This window comes from Paralichthys olivaceus, chromosome 2 (genome assembly GCF_024713975.1).
Source record: "Paralichthys olivaceus isolate ysfri-2021 chromosome 2, ASM2471397v2, whole genome shotgun sequence".
NCBI lineage: Eukaryota > Metazoa > Chordata > Actinopteri > Pleuronectiformes > Paralichthyidae > Paralichthys > Paralichthys olivaceus.
In genome coordinates this window covers 25279808-25301339 of record NC_091094.1, presented here as the reverse complement: position 1 = coordinate 25301339, position 21532 = coordinate 25279808, and the positions used below count along the sequence as shown (strand labels likewise).

Sequence of the window (21532 nt, the reverse complement as noted above, 5' to 3'; positions counted from 1 at the left end):
ATAAAAACTCAAAAGGTTTAGTTTATACAGTTTGGACGACAGTAAAGATCATGACTGCCTCTGTAGAGAGGACCCCCACCTGATGTAAATATAAAGTATATAAAGGGCTCATTCTAGAGTAAAGAAAACAATAATCAGTACAATTTAGATGAAACACACTAGTGAAAACATGACTAGGATTACTTTATTTTCAATTTCTGCCAATAGATTCCTTTTACCTAAATCTTACACACTGGACCTTTAGAAGTCAGTGTTTTTATTATTACTATTAAACATTTTAACTCTGGGACATGCATGCACTTGGCTGCTCTGATCCCAACCTTGTGTACCTGAGGATTGTGCTGAACCACCTACGGACCCTTACGAGCTCCGAACTGGATCCCCTTCAGTTCGCATATCGTCTGGGCATCGGGTTAGACGATGCAGTCCTGTACCTGCTGCACAGATCCCTCTCTCACCTGGACAACCAGGGAGCACCTCCATCTTCTGAGGAGACTGAAGTCCTTTGGAGTGTGCAGGACTCTGCTGAGGACTTTTTTTGACACTGTACTGGCCTCCACAGTATGCTGTGGTGTGATGGGGGGGGCAGCTGCACTGAAAGGGACAGAAAAAGGCTCAACAAGCTGGTAAAAATAGCCATCTCTGTCCTGCAGTGCCCCCTGGACCTGATTGAGGAGGTGGGGGGGAGGAGGGTGTTAGCAAAGCTGACATCCATCATGGACATCCCCTCGAATCTTATCTCGTCTTATCTTATCTTATCTTATCTTATCTTATCTTATCTTATCTTATCTTATCTTACTTCATGATCATCCCACTGAGATACAGAGTTTTACAGATACGACTGGGATGACACAAATAAACTTGAAGTCTGGCTAGATTCATATATTTAGTTTGTGATATGTGTGAGTACATTTTGAATAAAGAAATAAATGGAGTCACATTCATTCCATAATTTCCTCATGAAGGCAGCGTCTCTTTTCACTCGGCTCAACTCGGCTGCACTCGGAAGGGGGGGAGTGGGCGTGTCCGGTCGTGGTGCGTCTCAGGCCGCGGTACAATCGGATGATCCCAGGAGGGCGGAGCCAAGTAGGAGGAAGTGGTACAGGCTGACTGCTCCCAAGATAAACCGGCGGCCAGCATCACTACCCGGCAGTGTCACCGTCATCTTCCTCAGCCTCCTCCTCATCACCACCGCTGCAGCTAGCAAGATAACAACCTCTCGATCAATCACACACACACACTGAGGATTGAGCTGCTTGTAAACCGAGCGACACTTTGCATGCTGCGGTTTCTGGAAGTGAAGGACTCGGAGATTAACGATCCAGATACGCGGCTACAGGATGGAGACGCAGATCCATGTGCCCGTGGGCTCGCCGGTCATCAGAAAAATCCCCATCTTCGTGGACGAACACGACGTGGCGGGGGGGGCGATGAGGCTCATCAAAGAGCTGAGACCGGCATGGGACTCTAGCCGTGTCAAGACCAAGGTAACGTTAACCGCTAAGCTAGCTGCAGCAGCTCAGCACCGTGTGGCCAGGCTGAGACTGACAGCTCTGCAGCGGTGTGAGGCAGCCGTGGAAACACGACACCCCGCTGTGCTTCACTAACACACGACACCCACTGACATGCTCTCCCTGTCATTTATCAATGAGGCGTTCAGTGGAACAGTGTGGGCTGAGCTAGCAAGACGCCCCCAGTTAGAACTCCAAACTATGCTAGCAAGCTAGTGACGGTTAGTGGATTAGCACAGAAGACAAGAGGGGGATATCATATCTGTTGAGCTAACGTCATGTCCATTATCAGACAGCTTCATGTGACCACAGTACACAACATGGGGCAGCCAGTGCTCTGCACGGAAGCCTACTGTCACCCTGGTGTCAGTGGCAGCTGGTGGGGACATGGGGTCAGTTTGGTTGGGAAACATGAGGATTGTTAATTGCCCAGGGGAGAAGACACACCTAATGGAGGCTGTTACAGCTGGCTGCACTCAGCCTCAGTGTTTAAGTAATAGAAACATGACAGGTCACTGCATACTGTCAAAAGAAACGATTACCACACGTATAAGTGTAACAGCTCAGTGATATATCATATGCCGTTTACAGTTTGATGCACACATGGTATTTGCAACACTAATCGACTTAAAAACTGTTTTAATATCGAAAGACCTGTATTTCAGCCCAACGTCCAAACAATACTCTCTAAAATGAAGAATTAAACTCTCATGTTCCATAATCCGATTCTTTTTGTCTTCGTGAGAATATTGTCATTCGGACAAAGAACAAATGCCCACAAATAAAGCTGATGACTGATGTTGTAGTTCAGTTGCATCGTACAAGGCAAAATTATGTATATAGAGGAGACATCCGTACATTTAAGGGAAAACACAAAAATAGCAAACATACAGTTGACATTAGGGCAAATATACAAATATGTAACTGCTCTAGTTGTTAAGATAGGAAGACCATGAAATTCTTGTGTCAGCTTGTTCCAAGGTTACCGTAACAGTGCCATATACAATAGAGTATTACAGTGCACTATAAGGTTAAACAATGGAATTTAAATTGAAAGTAGTAATATAAAGTGTCTTAGTTGTAAAGGCAGAACCAGAACAGATGAGACAATAAACTAACGCTTAACTGAAGTGGCAATAGAAGGTAGTAATGGCAATGATAATAGTAGTTAGTTATATTTAAGTAAAATTGCACATTATAGTACCATAATAAAAGAATATTGTCACAAATTAGGGTCTAGGTGTTGAGTTTTAATGCCTTTCAATTCCATAAAAGATGTCCATGAGAATTCATAGTGACTGGAGCAGAAACCAGGGTCAAAGAGGTGCATGAGAGGAACTGTTGCTCCTGTAGACTCGGTTCTTGTTGTCACAGCAAAAAGCTCTCACGGACTGTTGCTTGTGGATGAAAGAGACACTGTAAAACCAGATCTGCAGAAAAAAAAACTCAGTGGGACGAAGCTTCATCCTGAAGTCACAGATTTCAGTGACAGACTGCTCTCAATGCTCGCAGGACAGAATGCTGCAACAGTGTTTAGTTATTAGTTACAGAACTAAGTTAAACTACTGCTGCTGCTGTTGAAAATATTAATTAAGTACTTAATATAAAAGCATTGCTGCAACTGTTGATGGTTTTCATAATCAATTAATATTTTGGCTCCATAACATCGGAATTTTTTTAAAATAAGCACTTTTCATAGAGCCAACTAATATTGATTTTTTTCTTATCTAAAAAAAGCAATGATTCTTAAGGTCGTTATCAAATCCTTATGATAAAAAAATTATTGGCTTTCTAAATCACAGAAAAAAATATAAATATAATATATAGAACTTAAAAATAATATAGTAAATAAATATATTAAAATTAATTGCTTCTTTTCACAAATGAAAGTATTAATTCGTCACATTAGTTTTTTAATGTTTTAAAATTTGGCAAACCAGTTAATCATCAAGTTTCACATTATGAATTTATACTAATTGATATGAGAATTAAAAAAAATCAAAATCCATCAAATTTCTACTCTGCTTATCGCTTTTTCAATGGTTGCTGGAGTCAATTCCAGCCCACACTGTGCGAGAGGCACAGTACACCCTAGGCAGGTCACCAGCTCATCACAGGGCTGACATACAACCCAACAAACAGCCTTTCAGTCTTACATTAATACCTTCCATCTGTCTAGAGTCTCCAAAGAATGTAACCTGCATATGTTTGGACTATGCTAGGGAGCCAGAGAACCATGAGAAAACCCACACAGACACAGGGAGAACATGCAGACTCCACACAGAAAGGTCAGGCTTTTTAAAATCAAGCAAAAGAAAAAGGATAAATTCAACAGATTTCTTCAAATGAATATCAAGGCAGCAAAAGAAAGAAAAGTGCAGGAGTATTCTAAAGTATGACTATGGCCTCTTTTCAAGATAGCATATTAATCTGTTGCCTTCACCATGTCTGTTTTATAATTAGCTCTACCACTTTCCAATGAAAGAGCACGGGAAACATCAGTCTGTGTTGCGATTAATGCGATCAGTCTGAAACTACAGTTCAGATAAAGTGGCTGCATTATGTGCCTGTTTGTGTTATTATCTTAGTTGCTAAGAAGTAGTGAAGTAATACTGCCCATATACTTTATGTAAAGTGTGGTGTCTGAACTATTTCTGTGGTACTGTTGAAATGAAATACACTGCTCAAAAAACAGAAGGCAGGGTTTCCCGCAGCGCTTTATAGTTAAGGCGGCTGCCTTGACAACAACGGCCCCCGCCTTGACTACGTCCCCCCGAAAATAAATAAATATATAAATATTCCGCATCCCCGCATGCATAGACAGTAGGTTAAAATAAGGCCGCATCGCAATGAGGCGGAATAGCGGCATCTGTAGGTTAAATATATTTATAGTTAAATATATTTACATTTACATTTCTTTTTTATCGAGAAAGAAGCTAAATCTGACAACCGGATAGCATGCCTGTCGTTGTCGTGGGACCTACAGTGCCACGCCCTCTTCCTCCTCCTCCTCCTCCTTCCCACCACCTTGACTGACTAATTTTCTGTTTGAGAACAAAATGACGTAACAACCATCAACAGAAACCAAAATCATCAACCCATTGAAGGCTGGATTCAAAACCACGCTGACAATCAAAGTAAAAATATTAAATCTGACTGATCCAACTTGCACAAATTTCATCACAACAACTCATAATGTGACTCATTAGGGTTTATGGCCCCCGCCTGCATGCAGCCCCGACAGTGTCTGGGCATGCTCCTGATGAGTCGGCGAATGGTGTCCTAGGGCATCTCCTCCCAGACCTGGATCAGGGCATCAGTGAGCTCGTGCACAGTCTGTGGTGGTACTTGGTGTTGTAGGATACACCAATACATAAAGTCTCATAGGTGCTTATTGGATTTAGGTCAAGGGCACATGAGGGCCATTCAATGGCATCAATGCCTTCATCATCCAGGAACTGCCTACACACTCTGGCCACATGAGGCTGGGCATTGTCCTGCACCAGGAGGAACCCGGGGCCCAGTGCACCAGCATAAGGTCTGACAATCGCTCTGACGATTTCATCCCGGTACCTAACAGCAGTCAAGGTACGGTTGGCAGTGACATGTAGGTCTGTGCAACCCTCCAAGGGTCTGCCTCCCCAGACCATCACTGACCCACAGCCAAACCGGTTGTGCTGGATGATGCTACAGGCAGCATAACATCCACCACCATCTCCAGACTCTTTCACGCCTTTCATATATGCTCAGTGTAACTGCCCTCATCTGTAGAAGAGAACAGGGTGCCAGTGGCAAACCTACCAATTCAATGTTCTCTGGCGAATGCCAATCGAGCTGTATGGTGCTGGCTGTGAGCACAGGTCCCACTAGAAGACGTCAGTCCCTCATGCCACCCTCATGGAGTCTGTTTCTGACAGTTGAACTGGTGTTATACTGTGAAGATTAAGTGTTCACAAAAACATTTTTTGAGCAGTGTATTTAATAATATAAACATTTCTGAACTTCTCAATGTGACTTGAGCTCAGTGATATGATGTGATCATATCACTCAAATACTTAAAAAAATTATTCTTAGCAGACTTAGAGTTTAAATTTTTGATTTACAAGTGTCTCGACTCTTTGTCTTTTGAAGTTTAGTCGTATAGTTCATTCCATTCAGATTCATTTGTAATAATACAAGTTTGCCAGGTATAAAAATATAAAGTCATGAACTTATTTCGGTCATTGTTCTTGGTGTTTTCATGACCCACAAATCGAGAGAGGTTTTAGAAAATAGAAAAAATATTTTTACAAATTATAAAATGGACTTATTCATGATGCAGAGTGTAGTGTAGTGTTGCATACATTTGACATATTTAGGGATGTGCAAGTCAGTGGGATATTCTTATATTTACATAACCTCAGAGTACATGTGATGTTGACTAATACAGTGGCATTGCTGACTCACAAAGCTTGGCACAATGTATTTTTAATGAGCTACTTGACCAATGCTGATGGTGGTGGTTTGGTCAGGTATGTTGATCAGCCTGTCAGACAAAGGAAGATGCAAAGGTGATTCCTCATAAGTGACTCATCTCTCGTTGTCAGATCAAAGTCAATGGAGTGATGCCATTTACTGCTGTGACTCTCACCCAGCTATGGCAACCGTGTGTTTACATCCTGCTGGCTAATCTCTGTGGATCTGACAACACACCTGCCACCCAGAACACCTCGCTTGCTGAAAGCCATGACTTCCGTGGCTTTTCTCAATGACTGTCATCCAAGCAGCTTTTTCCCACCGGAAGCTATTGTCCAGGTGTGGCATGGCAAAGCTGCATGACTGTCAATATATTCAAGTCACAGCAGATGATCGAGTGACGAAGATGTGAGATTAAGTTTAGTGTTGGTTATTTTGGATGTGTCAGGAAGGATGTTCTCGAGCAGCGGGACTGTTGTTTTGATGAAAGCGGGAAGTGTTAAATGTGATGTGAAGCAGCAGGGCACAGTTGACAGAAACAGCTGCTTAGTTCCTCCACCTGGACAGGAAGACTTTTACTGTAAATACAAACCGTCATTTCCAAACATCTCTCACACACACAGAGTTCCTGAAAACAGACAGATTGTGCCAGTAGCAACAGAGCAGCACTCTCCTTTTACAACTTTCTCACGCTGAAGACAGAGTGAGTCTTCTCCGCCAAAGGAAGCCAGTTCCAGGCCGTGCTACCAGACCACTGAACCTAGACCCACTGATCGGGGAAAAAAAAAATGTCAGACAGTATATGGATGAATGTTTACCTCTGTCTGGGTCCAAGCTTATCACTGTCTGTTGATGTATTGATTGCTGGTCTTAGCGGCGTATTGTGTGGCGGGTAGACAGGATCAGTCATGTGGTAGCAAGGGCGTGTGTGCTTGTGTATGTACGGTCATAACCGGGATGCCTGTGCGCCCATCTTTGTGGTTAGTCACGTGTGGAATGTCAGATATGTGTGAGTGAGCGTCTGGGCTGGGGGCACATGTATATGTTGTTATTGTGTTTGCTGCAGTGGGATGGGCTTGGCCCACAGGCTTCCACTGGAGTGGTGCTGCGATCCAGAAAATTAAGGCCCAACTTCAGATGCAGGGGAGACTTTTCTTTGGGCAGCATTTATTCAGTAACTGATGCAACAGCAGCACCAACCTGCAGACGATTCAATGTGCCTCCATTGTGCAAATGTAAAAAAAAAAACAATTGACCAGAAGTTTAAGTTAACATGACTAATGGAAATGATAACAGAATTAATGACAAATAACTACAATAAACTTAATGGACATTGAAATAATATTTATTTTTGCCATTATAATATAGATTTCAACATGACAACTTATACAGTTTGTGTACATGTGTTTTGCATACACTTTTTAGCATCTAACTTCATATCAGACCATTTCCTCCTGACTTATATGTTACTGCACTAGAAAAAAATGTACTATTGTTTTCTTCTAACTATCATATCCCCTTACATGACTAGTGAAACATTTGGTAAATGTATCTATTATTTATTTCATTTTGTATGTTGATTTCTAATCGTGCTACCCATCAATCATTAGTTTTTTAAATGAGACTGTCACCCAAAAGAATTTACCTATATATCTGTTTGTTTGTATATCTGACAAATATCTGATGCAATAACCTTTTTGGCTGCAGCCCCTCATCTGTTATGCTGTTGGTGCTTTTGAAAAATGTCATTGGTGTAACTATCCAAACAGCAGTTGAAACAACAAGAAAGAATTTGCTCATTGGCTTGAGATGAGACTTGGTCTTAGTCTTAGGTGCAGCCTTTATCTTTATTTATATTCCTAAACAATCACATGCACCGTTGCAACTGTGGACTGAAGATACGTGTGATACTGATTCAAGAATGTTGCTTTGGAACCACCATGGTGCTGTACACTGCAGGCTGCTCCACTATATCATATGAATCATTTTCTTCCCAGCTCTTCACTGATGGAACCACCAACAAGCTGGTGGGCTGCTACGTGGAGGAAAGTCCGGACGATGTGGTGCTGGTGCGAGTATACGGCAACAAGACAGAGCTGATTGTGGACAGAGACAATGAGCTCAAAAGCTTTCAGGTAGTGTAAAAATGGGTGTGTGTGCACTCTCTTTAAGCACCACAGATTTGTTTCATGTGCTGTGTTTTTTTTGTGTGCCTCATGCTTAGGTGCTACATGCAAATGGCTGTGCTCCCCGCCTCTACTGCACCTTTCAGAACGGCATCTGCTATGAGTTCATGCAGGGTGACGCTCTTGGGACGCAGGATGTCCGGGATCCTTCCCTGCTCAGGTGTGGACATGGTAGAGTCATTGGGCTGCTCAGGATTTTTACAGGCGTAGCCCAGAGATGATACATTAATAAAATATTGGGAGGTAGACTTTTGCTCAATGCCCTTAACATAGCAGGAGAGACCAAAGTAAAGCATACACAGATTAGATACATGCAGATGATACAAATGAAACAAATAACAAACACAAACAAAAATACATTTGTGCAAAACAGGGATGTCACGCTTAACTGATTTTATAATATCCACAGTTTCATAGCGTCACATTTTCCTAACCATAAGAATTGTAAAAACTATGATATCTAACTATGGTGTCCAGCCTCTCTCGCGAGTCACATTTTGTCTGCACCAGCCACTGAAACGTTACTTGAGAAAAGGGAACTGACTTAAGTCTTATTTCCACCAAGGCCGGACAAAGAACTCTATCAGAGGAGAAATCCTTGTTTACTTTCAGTTCCTGACCAGCTCCGCATGAGCGGCTGACACGCACTTCTCTATTAACCATTATAAATGTAGCCGAGAGTTTAATTTACCTATACTGAGAGGTAATAGTATAATAAGGACATGAAGAATGTGGCTTGAACAGGACAGTTTACTTTTCCACAACTAAACAACACCTTGCTCCCAAAACAGAACAACTTCCCTCAGTGACCCTTCACAATAAAAGTCCCATACAGATACACTGCCTATGACAACAGGAAACACAAATTCATTGACCAACCTTCCACAATAAGGCAACTACATAAAATAGCTTACATAAATTACTTTTAAATAGCCAAACTGGATATTGATGATAATAATACATATTTTAGTTCATTAGCTATACAATTAGATGTTGTTTGTTGTGTCTTTGTCCTTCTATAGTATCAATAATCATGAAAATTGTGACATCCGTGATATTTCCTCTGACAATAATCGTGGCACCAAAATTTAATATCGTGACATCCCTATTACAAAAGAATTGCTAGTGTGTATGTATTATAACAGAAATGTGCCCAAAGCAGTCAAATTAAATTCTTTATTCGGTAATGCTCAATGGCTTTGGTGTGTATTACATGAAGTGCTCAGTTGTTTTCATTATACTTATTCCCAGAACTTCCCTTATCTTAACCCTGAAGCATATCACTGGATCCTTGGAATTATTTTTAATCATGGAGAAAACAATGTAATTGTTATATGTTGAAAATCCTGTCGTAATCTTTCTTTCTTTCTTTCTTTCTTGTGTGTGTGTGTGTGTGTGTGTGTGTGTGTGTGTGTGTGTGTGTGTGTGTGTGTGTGTGTGTGTGTGTGTGTGTGTGCGTGCTCTCAGAATGATAGCCAGGGAGATGGCTCGTATCCATGCAATCCATGCACACAACGGCTGCATCCCGAAACCCAACCTCTGGATCAAGATGAGGAAATACTTCTCTCTTGTGGCCACAGAGTTCACAGAGCAAGCCTCCAACATCAGGTCAGATCTGGAGTCCTGCCGAACCTTTTATGAAAGCCAGTCTGCACCACACAACCCTCAAAAATGTGTTTATCAATTACCTCAACCCAACCTGACACAAAATACCACCCCATGTACTATGAACTATCATGTGGTTGGAGAGAGATTCAGGTTGCATTATAGCACAATGACAAGATGCTCTCTGGCTTAGCAACATCAAAGCTAAACGTGATGCAGCTCTGTAGGAGCAGATGTTACACAGGTACTCTCTCCATTCAAAAAAGATCAAATGAAGTTAACGTGTAATTATCTAGCCGTCAAAACTAGCCAATCTCAAAGTCTCCAAACCTAAGCTTGAAAAGAGATGATGACTGCTGAAATCACTCACTAATCACTATATTGTGAGCATTTTGTTGCATTTTTTTATATCCTATATAGAATTATTGTATCCTACAGTGCATTGTGAAAAGTAGTGTAAAACTGATGGTGGCTGAGCAACATATACCATCATGCATTTATTTATCCCATTTATCTTGTATGTCGTAATCCTGTCACAATGATCTTATTACAATGTTGGCTCAACATCGTGATGCCTGTCAGCCATCGTCAATGGACAAACCATTGTCTTTTGTGGGGGCTTATGTAGTTAGCATATTTGCATTGAAAACATAGTGTTACTATACATAAGTTCAGACTAGCAGACCTGCTAGCGTGGCTGTCTAGACTTGTAGTCTTGTTATTTTGAAGTTAAAAGTGCTGTACCTATCAACATGTGATGGTGATGGTGATGGTCACTTGCCAACAACTTCAGTCATCATTTCATTTACAAGCCAAAGGGATACAATACGCCCCTCGAGGATAGAAAGTTAACTTCAGTAGAAGCAAAGAGGTGATAGGAATAAAAGCAAGACAAGAGTTGACATCAGCAATGCTTCACTTTGTAAGTGAAGAAATAAAGTGTAATGCTGACCACACAATGTTTCTGGCAAATTTATGAGTAGACAGCTGCAAATGCTAATATTGGCTATTGGCAGGGAACACTTGATGATAATTAGTTTGTTTTCTGATCAGACACTGTAGAGTTAATTGGAGTTCACGCTGAAGATTGGCCACGTTGTATCTTGACACTGAACCTGTGGACAAAGGTGGACAGTTTCATAACCGGGCCAGCTGCCCAGTCACAGCTGATATCTTTGTTCTGTTGGCTATTAGATTAAGTCCAACATGTGGCTTATATAACTGTAACAGTAACAGGCCACTGGATTATGGAGTCTGAGGCATGCAGTGGGCCAGCAGATGTTTGCTTAGCTCTGTGTATCAGGTCACTTTCCTCTCTTCCTTGGTAACACAGACAGCTCGATTGCCCAACTCCTGGACAGCAGACACTTGTTACAACACCGTCTGGAGCACGGCGTATAAAACCCACATTTTAATGGGCTTTTGCAAAGAACCGGCAGATGTCTGTGTGACGTGTGATATTCCAGTGTAATACCATGTTCTTTTATTAGCGATGACATTAAACACTGGTTACATCCCTCATATCAGCATTATGACGTCTGTGCTATAATTGTGTGAGACAGGGAGTGAATGCTGCTCCTCCCGGTGAATGATCTGGGAGGAGCAGCAGGTGAAGGTGAGGCAGCGAGTCAGGAAGACTCTGAGGAGAGGATGTGTGTTGTCTAGGCATTACTAATGCTGTGGAGACCTAAATCTCTTTACATAGTCATAGAATCGAGTCCTATCTTGCTTATGAGGACAAAAAGCAATTCCTCATAAAATGAATAATTTAAAGCCCCTACATGGTGTTAACTAGTTATGAAAAGGTCTTATTTTAATATTGCCGCCTTTTTATGACCTACAACAGCAAATGAGACAATCAGTGAGAAGATTTGCCTTTTCTATAAACTATTCTCAATTCTTTCACCGGGACGGTTTACCCATGAAGTCAGAGCAACAATTTATGATAGTCGGAGTGGAAAAGTCCATGTTAAGGCAGATGGAGAGGAAACAGAGGCGAGGGAAGCTAGCCGGGCTACAGTTATAATATTGTTACAAGATTGTCTTTACTGACAAATGGGTTCATATTTTATGTATCTTTATTTTTGACAGTGGTCTGAGAAGAGTATTTAAAGTAATACATATTATATTATTAACTAATAACTAATGAGTGCTGCAGTGTCATGGTTTTCTTAGTGTGTGTCCTAAACTTGCTACATTTGTCTTTTTAGTTTCTCTTTTATTTTAATCCTTCAACAAACAATTACACATACTTTCTGGACCAAGGTTTTTACAGCAGGTGACAGTGGAAACACTACAGCCTTTGTCCACAGATGTGCTAAAATCATCAATAATGAAAAGTTCCTTGTAGGATCTTTTTAACTATAAGGAGGGAGTCAGGATAGTAGTAGTAATAATTATTGTTATTATTATTATTAAGATTAGAGAAAGTCTCCAGGAAACTATGTAATGTTTTCCGTGTGTGCGTTTGTATACCCAGCCTCCCTCTCTGTTGTCTCTCATCTCCTGCTATCAGGCTGACTGTGACCGTGGATTAAGTTTTATAAGCCCATTACAGTTAGCACAGGGATCTCTGCTCAGCACTCCGGCCTGGTTGGCTAAGACTCTGACTCTGTGACTTAACCATTTCTCGACTAGCCAATTATACGACTGTCAGACAGACAAAGGTGAACTGAATCTGACACGTCAACGTTCACTGGGCCTGTGACATGCACACAGTTGGAAAAGGTCCAACATAATGTCACTGTGATCCAAGGAGAACAGCTGGGCAGTGCCCCGCAGAGCCTGTGCATTGTCAGTGCATGTCGATCTCATCCCACATAGTTTGTTCCTGCTCAGCAACAATACCAAAACAATGAAGGGTGGTTTATTTAAATCCACAATACTTAGATTTTTTCCTGTCACGTTCCTTTACCATGCACACAGGGCCCAGTGTTGTGTTTGCAGAACCTGAAGTGTGCTGACCTTTTCTTCTCTCTTGAAACGTCTCTGTGTTCGCTGCCCAGGATCCAGCAGGAGGTTCCCAGCAAGGCTGTGCTGGAGCAGGAGATGGTGTGGATGAAGGAGCATCTCTCCACACTTGGCTCCCCTGTGGTGCTCTGCCACAATGACCTGCTCTGCAAGAACATCATACACAACAGCAAAGAGGGTGGGTATGGTAAAAAGGCATTGCAGATTTGTTTATCAACAACAAACAGAGTGATCTCATCACACTGCAGCACTAAACGTCATACAGATACTGTATCTGCGATGTGGAGTTACACATTACATATAATTTAGCTGACGCTTTTATCCAAAGCGACTTCCAAAGTGCATTCAACCGTGTACCAAAAAAAGCCAAACTACAAGTGCTACATGTAAGTGCAATATATATAATATATTTTTGATAGTTGACAATGGTTATTGAACACCAACTTCTCAACCAAGGTGTATTCGGAAGAGATGTGTTTTTAGTCTGCGGCAGAAGATATGAAGACTTTCTGCTGTCCTGATGTCAATGGGGAGCTCGTTCCACCATTTAGGACAGCAAACAATCAGGATTTTGTATAGGGCATCAAAGTTATGTCCTGCCTTCTGCATGCTCAACCCAGTATTAGAAATGTTCCAGAAAATTTCTGTTGTTGTTGTTAAAGATTCGGACAATCTCCTGCTGCATTCTTAATACGTGAAATGCAATCTCTGGAAAATGTTAGGACCCGTTTTTCTATAAATTTTCTACAGTTAATGTCTAAAAACTCGGCTATAGTCTAAAACTGTCAATGTATGAGTTGTTAGGACATCCAATAACACCACTGGGTGCCACTCTGCCCTTATCGGAACATCAACGGTTAGTTGAGTTCTGAAGTCGGGCATTCCATTTTTCCTCACTAGGATTAAAGCTGCACCCTTCTCAGACTAAATGTGTTCTTAGTTGCTTTTTGGGAGTGAAGATACCAAGTTTAAGCACTTAAATCTTAATACTCTGTACATGTGATGTGTTTTCAGGTCATGTTCGGTTCATAGACTATGAATACTCCAGCTACAACTACCAGGCTTTCGACATCGGCAACCACTTCAACGAGTTTGCAGGTTTGTTGAACCACAGCGTGATTTTTCTGTGAGAGTAAATCATAAATCCATATACTGCAGTATAGCTTCTTACACAAGTTAATGTGATCAGGTATGGCAGAGTTGGACTATGGGCTGTACCCCAGTCAGGAAATGCAAATGGACTGGCTCAAAGTTTACCTGCAGGCCTACAAACTCTTCACCAAGAAGACAGAGGAGGTCAGCCCGCGTGAGCTGGAGACGCTCTACGTACAGGTCAACAAGTTTGCTCTGGTGAGGAAGAAAATGTTGGCAAACACACGCTCGCACCCTATGTCTCACATGACTTAACCACACCTGATATCTGATTTGTCTCCCACAAGGCTTCTCACTTCTTTTGGGGCTTCTGGGCACTCATCCAGGCAAAATACTCCTCCATCGATTTTGACTTCCTTGGGTAAGTGTGTGTGACTGTGTGGTGCCCCCTGTGTAGACTATTGCTTACATCAAGTTACATTTTGGACTTTGTCTGAAAAGAATCTGTCAGTGTGGGTAAAACAGAACTTAATGAAAGGTTGAAACTGAAAAACCCAAAGTCAGCTTGTCTCTCGTTTCCCTTATAAGCGTCCATTCAGCTTAACACCTCCTGCCCACACTCCGGTAACAATAAGACACCAGAGTCAAATTGTCCATTTCTCAGGAAGGTTCCTAACTGAGTGAAAGGACCTGGAAGTATGTCAGAGGCCTTCATGATAAGAGCTGTTCAAATTCAATTCATTTGTTCCTATTTTATCTCCTTAAGCATGGGAAACACAGGACCATCCTATACGAAAGGAAAGAAGAAGACATTTTTGGCAGCAACATAAAAAAGTGATGCAACCTTGTAGTTGCACATGGGCAGGTCCAAGTGTATATAGGAATAAAATAACAGTTTTATTCTCATGATAAGATTCAGAACTAACGGAAATCGTCACATGATCATCTGCGCTCCTGATCTGTCCAGTCTGGAGTCACGTTAAAAAACAAGCATATTAAACTTTTCTTTAAAAGTACAGCAATAACTTTCCTTTATCACTGAACTGCACGGTCTGCACATATCTCCTGCTACAAATGCAGTTACTGTACTTTGAAAAAAAAAAAAATGAAGGGTGAGTGGAGACATTTTGCATCAGGATCAAGGAATAGTGGTTTGAAAAGGAGATTAATTGGACTTTCTGACGCAGCCCAGGTTTGTCTCCACTAGTGATTTACAGAGAGGAAGTGGCCCTAAAGAGGTTCATTGTCTGGTAAAGCTAATTATTAAATTATTTTATCCTGAATGCATTCAAACGAAAAGAGTATTGACTGTTTGGTGATTTACTGTACTCCACAACTGGACCCATGCAGGAGAGACAGCTAATGCTAGATAGTTATCCTCCTTTGTATAATTTAAGACAAACAAAACAATGAATGTATGAGAACTACCAGTGACTCAGCAGATGTTAAAATTACATGAATGAGAGTATAGTCTGGTGTGAATCAGGGTTAACGTTAGCAAGCTAAACTAACTATAATACATTTTCCTTGTGGGAACTAGTATGTTTTATGTGCACGTTTGTATTCCACTATGATAGGTGGAAACAAGTGGCGACTGGTGATAAAATGTATTGGACAAACAAACTTAAACTAGACTCAACAAAACCAACACAACACAAAATATGCCACTCTTGTAGCCTTCATCGCTGCAAAAATGTGGCCTCATTGTGTCTAAGTGACTGTGGGAACTGTCATGGCGTTTGCATTTTTCAGAGAGATATTTTAGGTCTCACACCCCCGTCGTTATCCACAGTACGTCTGTGCAGACTCTTTAAAATAGCAAACAGGGAAAGCAATAAAAGACATGACTTACATGCATGACATTACATGACATCCAGTCAGTCAACTCTGTTTCTCATAACAAGAGGAGAGAAGCCCCGGGTGTAAGCTCGTCCTCGATCACTTGCTGGCTGCTGAATCTGTAAATCTGTGGTTGGTTTGTACCAAGCTCCTTTATCCTCTCTTTTTTCATATGAGAGGGTGTTTTTGTTAAGAAATTATCGGATTTGTAGCAGTTCCACCCGAAGTCGCCAGTTGCCGGTCATCTTGCAGTGAAAGTATCTCAGTGATGGTGTTGAGCTCGACCAAATAGATTTAAAGAAACATAAACCAACACTAATCCGCTGTCCGTGCCCCAGCGCCCCAATTTGACAGGCTGCAACTGGTGGAACCTAGCATGCTAGGCTAACTAGTTTCTACTTGGGGCGAAAACATTTTAATGAGCAATCGGTCCTTCCAACTGTTGTTTAATCAACTGACAAATAGGATTTTTATTTTTATGTTTGTTGCAGATACGCTGTGCTTCGCTTCAACCAGTACTTCAAGACCAAACCTGCAGTAATGGCCATGCAGATCCCAGAATAAGAGGAGATAAGAGGATGAGGCGAGATGATGAGCAGGAGGGTGTAACAGGTTTTATGGTGGGAACTCTTCTCAGTGAGCCAGTTGCCAATGGAGCACTGCTTGGTCTACCTGGCATCCTTTTTCTGCAACAAGCACAGTTGCTCTTTTATTCCTCCAGACTTGGCTCCACATCTGTCACAACTCTAGCTCAACAACTATAAAACTTCCATGAGTTCATTGTGTGTATGTGAGAGTATGCTTGTGTATGTTCTTAATTTATCTCTATAAACCTGACGCCTTGCTTTCCCTCGGCAGCTGAACCAGTTGTAGTGAGTGCAGCAGTCTGAGTTTGGGTAGAGATCACTGATTAAAACCTGCTTTACTGTCCGTCACACGAGCCAAAAACATCGCTGGTAATGAAGGTCAGAAGAGGGATGACACTGTTAGGAGGGTTAGTTTGTCCTGTTCTCTGTCCATTGTATCTGTGGCTTAATGCCACGGCCTTAGTACAGACAGAAACTGGCTACAGACGCATTTCACCTGGGATTCCTCAAATTCTACATATGGTGTGCAGTGAGACCATTCCTCCTTTTAACAGTTAAAATTCTAATGTACCTGATCCGTCATTCGCATTTCTCAGTTTTTGGTGCTAAGTGCTTGTTGCTGTGGTAATTCTGCACTGTACTTCCCAGAGTCCACCTGTGCATATATTGCTATGAGTGGCACTGTGCGGTCTTCTTACCTCTGATTGATGCTGTTTGAGCTTCTGTCGGGTCCTCCTCTAACTATTGAGCAAACTGCTGTCGCTGCTGCTGAAATATGAAAAACACTTTTCTTTGAGCTTGTGGACTTTTCTCCTGGAAAGACCAACCTGACACTTGAGTGTGCGGAGCGGCAAAAGGAAAAGCTTCTCAAAGACTGGCAGTAGGTTGAATCACTATTGTGTTCTAGCAGTCAGTGATAGAGTAACTAAATGTGCATTTTTTATGCGTATACTGTAGATTATTTAACATCTCAGGTCAACTTCTGTTCACTTTGGGTTGTTTTAGTTAGAGCAGGGGAGCAGCAGTAGATATGAAGGAGACTCATGTGAAGGCCACTTTAATCTCTGTCCATTTCTTTTTCCACCTCCTTGACTTTTATGGTTAAAGCTACACGCTCTGTTAAACTTTCCAGACCTGTTGGAAAATCCCCCCCTCCTCTAATGCTTTACTGCTCCTCACTTTACCATCTTTAACCTCCTCCCACCACAGTCAAGTTTCATCCCTCACTTTGTCCGCGGACGTGAGACAGTAACACCTGTTCTACAGGACAACTTAACATTAGAGACTGCTCTCAGCTCCACTCTGTAATCCAGTCACATCGCAGACAGACTCATTTTGTCTTACATAATCACACGTTGCGTAAGTTGTGTTGAGGGTCAGCTTTAAAAAAGAGGCAGGAATGGGTTTTCTGGGCCTCACTGGCCATCATGAGATCACCTCTGTCCCTTCCAGTGAAGAGAAGATCCTCAATCAACACTTCAAAAAGCTTGAGCCCTTAAAGTGGGACTCCAGTATTTGAAGTTCTATTGCAAATATGAAAGAAAAGGTTATGAAAACTTTTTGTTGCTCCACATCATGAAATTATAAATATAAATTGAATATAAGTTGCTGACTCAAGTGATGTCACTTGAGTCAGCAACACATTTCGGTCTGGAAACTTGAAAATTAGAAAATAGTGTACAGTTGTGCAGTTTGAAAGAAGTACGTTTACAGAGAAGGGATGTACCAGATAACATGAGAGGAGACTTTTGAACAAGGATGTGGATGTTCAGATTTCCAAATTTGACTTCACTCTGCAAATGTAAAGCTCTAGTAACCTGCTCCTCATCTCAGCTTGAGGCTATGGTTCGATTCCCATTGGGTCTCTTTGCACCATGTCCACTCTGGAGTTATTACTCTGCAGTTTTAGTTGTCTGGCCCAGAGAGGTACTCTGGCAATTGAATATTGCATTTAGGGGGGAGACGAGACGGATAAATAAAAATCAAATCAAAATTGAATAAACTAAAATATCCTGACTTTACTCTAGTATGGGTTCAAACTGCCGAAACACTGATTTTATATTTCCCTTAATGCAACTTGTTAACATCTATTGTCAGACCTTCCCTGATTGATGGATACCCATGTCTTGCAAACTTGAAATTCCCAGATTGGAATGCAGGATTTCTCTTTGGTTCTTTCATCTCCAGTTCCAGGCTGAAATAACTCAATTGATATCACTTGATTAAAACTAAAGATCATATTTACTATCACTTATTTTTGATTATTGATTAGTCTATGAATTGTCTATTTTTTTTCAAAGATTGATAAAAATCTCAGCTGTTTTCGGGTCATTTTGAGTCGTGTCGCAGAAAAAAGATACAACAGGCTGAGAGGTGGTAAACTATTTTAAAATCTCAACGTCACACACACACACACACACACACACACACACACACACACACACACACACACACACTCCCATAATGAACAGGACAGGATCAGTCCTCCTCCCCATAAAGGAAGTATCACTGATCTGTTCGGACCGGATTGATCAACGTAAACTACAATCTCTGAAGCTGTTAGTGTTAGTTCATGCTGGGCTGCAGAAAAGAGGAGGGACTTCTCTCTCTCTCACACACACACACACACACACACACACACACACACACACATTGACCCCCCAGGAGGTTGACACTGAGCTTTAATGTTTGTCCCCCACACGAGGTCTTGTGCAACTGACAGGTTAAATAACTTCCCAGGTGAGCTGCGGCCTTTTAAACAACAGAACCGACAGAGACTAACTGATGATGATGTTTTTTTAGTCATAATAGTGGTTTTAGAGGGATCACATTTATTTCTGAAATGTGTCCATGGTTCTGAGACTCAGAGGTGATGATTAGAGCTGTCTGAATGTGAATTATAACTCATTTTAGGGCTCTGTGAGGCTAAATGGGTTGAAGAGTTACTTAGAGGAAGATGAACTGATATGAAGACAATTATTTGGGAGCAAAAACCAACCAACAGAATTTTCTTGGGAAAAAAAACCCCGCAAGCGCAATCATCCACAGCAGTAGTTCATTTTTAGTGTGAGAATAATCGAGAGGCCCTTATTTTAGGGACCTAGTAGTGGAGTAATCTGCTTAGTAGATTTGAAGACAAAGGCCAAATTAGTGAGCTTGCTGCTTGAATGCACAATCCTAATACCCTGTTCGGAATTTAGCCCAGATGAAGAGGGCATTTGCACTCGATGAGCTTCTCCATTCACCTAATGGACACTGACCCTGAGTGGACCTCATCTGTTGACACACTTTAGGGCAGGTTTATTATATTTCCTCTGAAATGAAATCGGGAACTAGTTGGTCTGGACACTAGTGTTAAAGGCTGTAGGGTTGAACTAAAAACATTCCTCACAGGATTGCGCTAATTTTTCTCACCCTACCCACCGTGTAGTGTAGAATCAGAATGTTTGTCACCAATTTCTTGTGTAACTGAAATGGAAAATTGAAAATCTCCATAGAATGAAAAGGAGAAGTTAAACTTCATGCAAGTATCACATTGATTCTCTGAATAATTGATGTTTCTTATTAACTTTAAAAGAATCAACATTGACTTCATCACTACATACTAGGTAAGGTGACACTAAGCCAAACGAGAAGCTAGTGTGAATATTTCATGAAGTTCATGATACACTTTCACAGTTTCTGTGGTGACCACTCTGTTTCCAGACTGTCTGTCTGAATTTCCTATTCTATTCTGGCCATCAAAGATTTCCCCCTCTTTGTGTTTGGCCTTTTTAGGGTGTTTGAAAGCAGTTTTAAAAAGGGTTTATTTATTGGGTGAATCTAACAATGTATTTCACACATTTTCTTTTATTGTTTTCCAATCATACCAAAATGGTTAGCTTCAGAGAGTTTGCATTGCAGTTCATTTGAGATTAACTATTTTTGTGTGCAAACACTGTACAGATAACTGATTATTTTTGTTTCTTGTTATTGCCGATATTCAATTTTTGTAAATGCTTTGACATGAAATGTAGAGCGAGCCAGCGTTTGGCCTGTAGATGTTACTTTGTAATGTGCTCATCCACTGAGTCAGTGTGTGCGGCCAGTGGAAATGGAGGATGTAAATACTGTAAGAAATACTGTGAAGCTTACTTTACACTACAGTGATCCTTCACATCTCTGTAGGAGTTGCAAGAATTATTTAACAGTTATTATTTAACAGTAAATATTTCCATAAAAATGAATAAAATGAGGAAAAACCTGTCTACTTGTGGTTTCTGTGGTCTCAGAATGTCTTTGGAATTCATAAAACAGCCAATATGGGACTTTTCTTTTGTTGAGACTCCAGTTCCCTCCTGTGTTTGTGTCTGTCTGCCAGCTGACCCTGTTCCATGGCCCTGGCAGGAGGAAGAAAGGCGGAGCTTGTGTTGGAGGACATCCTGCCAAAAGCACACACACACAAGCTGACAAACACCATGGTGATGACTTCCATGATGGTAGACAACGGAAGTCTTTTGATGCCATTTACATCAGTGCCAGTAGAATTATCAAAACGCATTTCACTACCAAACCACCAGTGGGAGCTACTGTGTGTTGAGTGACACTTGTATACCTTTCAGAATCTGCAGCAGATTAATATTAAGAAAGTAATCTCAAAGGTTTTACAGGGACAATTTCAGATTATCATCATACTTAAAAAAATATTCATTTAAAGTCAGTGAAAAGCTATTTTGTGTTATTTTTCTTTTAGCTTTTTACCATGATCAATGGGATCATGCATGAATGTGCTTTTCTCTGTCTTCAGTTTTTTTTTCATCTGAGAGATTTGCAACAGCACATTCATGTATTTCTGTGCACCAATCAGGATCTTTGCAGTTGATAGTCGTGGGTTGTTTCAGGTGATGTCAGTCAAATCCCCACACTCATAATTACACTCTTCACTTCGATGGTTATTAGTCAATTATCTACAATCAGAACTGCTTAATTACGATTGAAGAACTCATGATTTATTATTTTTATGACTGACTGGCTTTTTCTTATCGCTCATTCTAAATTGGGAATACCACGACCATTAAAGTCATGCTAACAAATAACTGCAAACCAGTTGACATGTTACTGATTGATTAATTCTATGCTTAAAGTGTGGCATTCTAAGTAATTATAAATGGATTGGCAACATTTATAATTGCATTTTACTAAAAGGAAACATGGCCATGCAATTACTACATCACACAATCCCATGAACCAAGTGTTAAGCTGATCACACTTACTCCTGCCAGATATAGTCGACATGTCACAGCAGTGT

The 21532-nt window shown here is 41.1% G+C and overlaps 1 protein-coding gene across 1 annotated transcript; it reads left to right on the top strand.

Annotated features, from left to right (window-relative positions):
• Positions 1-1084: 1084 nt before the first annotated feature.
• Positions 1085-20490, top strand: etnk2 (ethanolamine kinase 2). The gene is made up of 9 exons (XM_020087126.2): positions 1085-1487; positions 7964-8101; positions 8191-8312; positions 9620-9760; positions 12763-12905; positions 13742-13825; positions 13917-14077; positions 14167-14240; positions 16150-20490. Exons 1-9 carry the CDS (start codon positions 1341-1343, stop codon positions 16220-16222), a joined length of 1083 nt encoding a protein of 360 aa, XP_019942685.1. The 5' UTR covers positions 1085-1340; the 3' UTR covers positions 16223-20490.
• Positions 20491-21532: the final 1042 nt, after the last annotated feature.